Source organism: Cibotium barometz, chromosome 51, assembly GCF_041138505.1.
Source record: "Cibotium barometz isolate CiBa-2024 chromosome 51, ASM4113850v1, whole genome shotgun sequence".
Classification (NCBI taxonomy): domain Eukaryota; kingdom Viridiplantae; phylum Streptophyta; class Polypodiopsida; order Cyatheales; family Cibotiaceae; genus Cibotium; species Cibotium barometz.
This window is the reverse complement of record NC_141096.1, coordinates 1350796-1355615: the sequence shown is the minus strand read 5'-3', so window position 1 is coordinate 1355615 and position 4820 is coordinate 1350796. Positions and strand designations below refer to the sequence as shown.

At 39.5% G+C, this 4820-nt stretch overlaps 1 protein-coding gene across 1 annotated transcript; it reads left to right on the top strand.

Annotated features, from left to right (window-relative positions):
- The first annotated feature begins 1352 nt into the window (after nucleotides 1–1352).
- On the top strand, nucleotides 1353–4237 carry LOC147609199 (uncharacterized). The gene is made up of 10 exons (XM_086787662.1): nucleotides 1353–1792; nucleotides 1848–1855; nucleotides 1990–2090; nucleotides 2176–2307; nucleotides 2383–2695; nucleotides 3095–3352; nucleotides 3450–3740; nucleotides 3824–3847; nucleotides 3939–4072; nucleotides 4154–4237. The coding sequence occupies exons 1-10, from the start codon at nucleotides 1353–1355 to the stop codon at nucleotides 4235–4237; spliced, it is 1785 nt and encodes a 594-aa protein (XP_086643788.1).
- Nucleotides 4238–4820: the final 583 nt, after the last annotated feature.

The window sequence follows — 4820 nt, the reverse complement described above, 5'->3', positions numbered from 1 at the left end:
CAATAGAGGTGCGGCCTAAACCTTAGACCAGATTTCCCAGCACTCGATGTTCATAAGCTCATTTTCAATCGTAGCATTCCACATGATAAATCCAATTCGAGTGACACAAGGATACTCCACCTCTCATAGCGGGCATGGCGATCCTCTTGATAATCATAGTCTCTCCTATGATAGATATTCTAGATGGATGAGGATGCCACCACACACACAAGATCTCATTTTGTATTGATAAGGATACATATTTGCACTTGTATCCATCACTATGATAAGGAGATGATGTATTTGCACATGTATCCATCACTATGATGATGTTGTTGCTCTCTTGATGATGATGATATGATAGACAATCAAAAAGACACACCCACACTATTTCGCCAGCGAAATAGTGTTTGTGTGTGTTTTTGTGGTAGCCAAAACTCATACACACTATTTCGCCTTTTCATAGTTGTAGGATTATGTCGTGATGGCCAAGCTCAGAAGATTATCAAAAACACACACACACACTATTTCGCCAGCGAAATAGTGTTTGTGTGTGTTTTTGTGGTAGCCAAAACTCATACACACTATTTCGCCTTTTCATAGTTGTAGGATTATGTCGTGATGGCCAAGCTCAGAAGATTATCAAAAACACACACACACACTCATTGCAGATTATCAAAAACACACACACACACTATTTCGCCAGCGAAATAGTGTTTGTGTGTGTTTTTGTGGTAACTAAAACACACACATACACTATTTCGCCAGCGAAATAGTGTATGTGTGTGTTCTTGTGAGCATACCTATCTACAATGTGGAAACCTTCCCAACTTGGTGTACACATCCATCCTCCACTCAATGCAATGTGGAAAGGTATTTGTGATAAATTTCCTCGTTTTGGTTAATTGAGGTGCATGAATGCCTTGAAATTTGTGAATTTGTCTTATGCAACTCTGAATGCATGTAATGTCAAGTGTTTTTCCATCCTTATGTATTTCGCTGGCGAAATAGTGTTGCAAAGAACAATGTCTTGTATAATCACTTGCTCTTAATGTCTTTTATAGTCACCTGCTCTTGGAAAAAGGAAGACATCAACGGCCAAGAATGTGGGAAGAAAGCGAAAATCTCCACCTAGTGATGGCAGTGAAAAGACCATTGAAATGGCAGAGAGTGGTCAAGGGAGTCACATTCAAAAGGAAGTTAGCAAAGAAGCTGGAGACAAAGTTCTAACTGAGCCTTTCATACCGATTCAACAACAGGTTGATGCTTCTAGTGACAAGGATGAGAAAGATGTGGATGATCTTATTCCACAATCCATCATCAAGCCACATGGGTCTGAGTTCATAGACAGCTTGGCACTTAATCAGGGTTCCATGCCTCCATTGATCCCTCTGTGTAGATGCTTGGTCAACGAGAGGGTGCGAGAGCTTCGAAAAGATCTCTCATTGTTAAAGAAGGTTTTTGAAGAGGAAGGATATTTGATGATGAAAGGTATGTTTGTTCTCTCCATAAATCTACCAGATGGCAGCACAAAGGATGTGGATGAAGATATCATGAAGACATGGGACAAAAACTGGCAGCTTGTCAATGCAGAGTTTGAGGAGGAGATTGCATCTAAAGATGAGTGGTCTATGTTAAGTGGAAAGATGTTTTATGTTTGGGAGGGAAATCACAGGACCGCTTCTTGGCTTGAGAGCATCAAGGAGATGTATCGTAATGATAAGAAGAGACATGTTCGAGTTATGGCGCAATTCATTGTGCCTAATCAACAAGATGAGATGAGGCTTATCGCTGCACTTCAAAGAATAAACATGTGAGTATTCAACATTTTGTATATTCAACATTGTATTTATGGTTGTTTTGATTAGTTCTTATGGTTGTTTCTATTTATTTCATGAAGAATGAATGAAGAGGCTATTGTAAAGACAAACCTCAAAGATTACTTATTCCATACAAGCACGGTTTGCTCTCTTGATCCATCTAATTTCACTGACTCCTTCACGGAAGAAGATAAGAGGTCAATGGAGAAGGCCAGGTCTAGGGAGGCACAATCTGGAAGGCGAGTTTGGTATCCTGTCACTCAAGCTATTCTTGGACCCATTGTATATGGGGTAAGTACTTAATAAAGGTGGTTAAGAATGTTACTTTGCTATCTTTGTCATTAAGTGTTTTTTTAATGGCTGTTATTTTTTGAAGAATAAATGGAAATCAGATTTAGAATTGGCAATTAAGAAGATTCCCTCAAGCTTGGCAAAGGATGAGCGTATTAAGGCTGAGACACTAGCTAGGAGGAGTGTCGTCAAATCCTATAATAGAAGGATGACACGGGTTTGTATCTTCTGCTTTTGGTTCTTTGGCATCACAATCATTTCTTCTTCTAATTCTTTTCTATTGGTGGCACAGAATCTTTCGGTGGTAAATCCATCTAATTCAGAGGAGTGGTTCAATGTATTATGGAAGCTGCCCTTTGAGGATGAGAAGTTTAAGATCTCAATTGAGAAACTTTATGCCATTTCTAGTGCTGCTTGTTCCCAAAATCTCAAGCTGAAAATGTTAAAGATGTTAGGTGCAGATGAGAACTTTCGGCAGAGCTATGGTATGCCACTTGGAGATCACCACTACATTCCTTGGCTTGCAAAGGAGGTTTGGATGGATCAGGTATTGGAGGATGCCACACGGCTTCTACACCAAGTGGTAGATTCTACTCAGGGGGTGAATAAGGTGGAGCTACCTGCCGATGTGCACATAGAGACTTACTTTGCAGATATTGTAAACCGTTATAGAGGAGTGCTGTTTTATGAACTCCAGAAAGAGATGAGTGTGGCAACTCCGTCGGCCAAGCATGTGGATCTAAAAAACTCCTCAAGACGGTTGGTTTATAGGTAATTCTCTTTTTTCATTGTTTCTTGAAATCTTATGAACCGTGTTTATTTTTTAGTTGATTTATTATATCTCTTTTGTAGGTTTTTAATGCATCTAATAGCCAAGAAAACAATCAATGGTCTGCCTGACATATGCAAGGCTTGGGTTGTGATTTCTCCTCCAACATATAGTATGTATACCTCTTCCATCTTTCGTGAAGGTAAAGATCCTAATGGAGTCTTTATCTTGACGGATTGGGAGAGAAAGCATTGCCCTTGGTGGATTGACATGAAGAAAGGAGAGTGCCTAGAGGAGGAGAAGGAGAGATACCTTCAACATTTAAAAGGAGAATGCAAATCTGATTCTGGGTCATCAGGCGAGATGTCAGAGGAGCAAAGGAAGAAAATGGAGGCAGAGTTGAAATCTATCAAAGAGAGAGAAGAGCTAGAGATGCATGCTTTGGGAAAAAACAAGGGGCGTCCCTCTCAAAAAAAGGGAGATGTAATAAAAGGTAACATTGGGTTCTTCTGGACTGTATTTAAATATTTGTTTTTAATAGTTTTCTGGATTTTATTAATTTGTTTTTTTGTTGGACATACTATCTATAGACACCCGTAATTTGGAGAGTCCTATAGCACACAAGACAAGTACCAAGGGAGCTATGGTGTATGCTCCACTTTCTAGCTTTTTGTTCGTGGAGAAGCATGGAGTCAAAAATCATTCGAAGGTTTGGATTTACGATTACATAGTGCTTGGAAAAGAGTTTGCATCCAGAAACTTCTATGAGGGGTTTGCTTTTATGAGGGAGTTTTATGTGCGTTTGGGTGGAGGTCCAAAGATGAGAAATTCCAAGCCAAGTAGTTGGAGTGTTGACCTTACTTTCATTGATCTTCCTACTGGTAAAACTTTTTTGATGTATACTCCTTTTTTGTGATGGTGTTTGTGTAAAAGGAACTTGCTGATATACATGATTAATATGCAGGTTTGCCTATTCATGGGTTTCAAGGTATTCCACAATGGAATGTCCTTACAGATGACCACATGAAGTTCTCTCTATTGGCGATCATGTGTTATGGATGATATGGGATGGGTCTTAGTGTTTTGCTTGAGTTCTTCTCTTGTTTCTGTGGAGCACTTTGCAAAGCGTACAGGCTTGGAGCTAGGTTTCAGATGGATTATGGAGAGCTCTGAGTCATTATCTCTGCTACAAAAGCATGGACATATGCAAAAGGTTTAAGTCTATTCACTTGAATGTTAATTCTTGCTATTTGTCATCTAATATTGTGTTGTTTTTTCTTTGTTGCCTGTATAGGTGAATGTATTTTATGCTTTGGCATTCCACAAGAGGGGAAAGGATCCTCCTTTCAATAGTGAGAGTGCATTAAAGGTTGGATGACACTTTCAGTACTTATTAGGAGTGCATTGAATTTAAATGATTGGAGGTTACTTTTGAATGTGATCACTTGATACTATGTGTATTTCAATTTGTAGGTGGGAAATATTTTGCAGCAGGACCTCTCTTGTGAGATTATTGGTCATTACTTACCTTCAAGCAATAGAGCACAACGTGGTGGAAAAAGTGGTAGTTGGCGAGGGATTCTAGAGAGGAGTCCCTCTCATATGCTTATGTTTACTGAGGCTCTTTGCCCACGAACAGGTACAATATTGGAGTTGGGGGCTGGGACAGGGCCTATATTAAAGGCATCTATGCACACCGGCCGTGGTTGCTTGGTCATTGATAATGATGAGGAGATATGCAAGGATTACCTTTCACCATATATAGAGGAGATCTATGGCACAAAAAAGGTGGCAGACCTTGGAGAAAGTGACACATCCTCTGGTGATTATGAAGTGCATGATGCACCATCCGACTAGTAAGTAAAACATGCATGTCTTTCTATTACATTTTTCTTTTCTCTTTTTCTTTGATGTTGTCATGGAAGTTTAAAGTGAGTTACCATGTTATGCAGAGGCAATGG

What these genes read in the sequence shown, in the direction of transcription:
- LOC147609199 (XM_086787662.1), top strand. Translation starts at nt 1,353, where the DNA reads ATGCCTCCATTGATCCCTCTGTGTAGATGCTTGGTCAACGAGAGGGTG. An exon ending in ATAATAGAAGGATGACACGG is followed by an intron (nt 2,308 to 2,382) that starts GTTTGTATCTTC and finishes TTGGTGGCACAG; the next exon opens with AATCTTTCGGTGGTAAATCC. An exon ending in TTTCATTGATCTTCCTACTG is followed by an intron (nt 3,741 to 3,823) that starts GTAAAACTTTTT and finishes ATTAATATGCAG; the next exon opens with GTTTGCCTATTCATGGGTTT.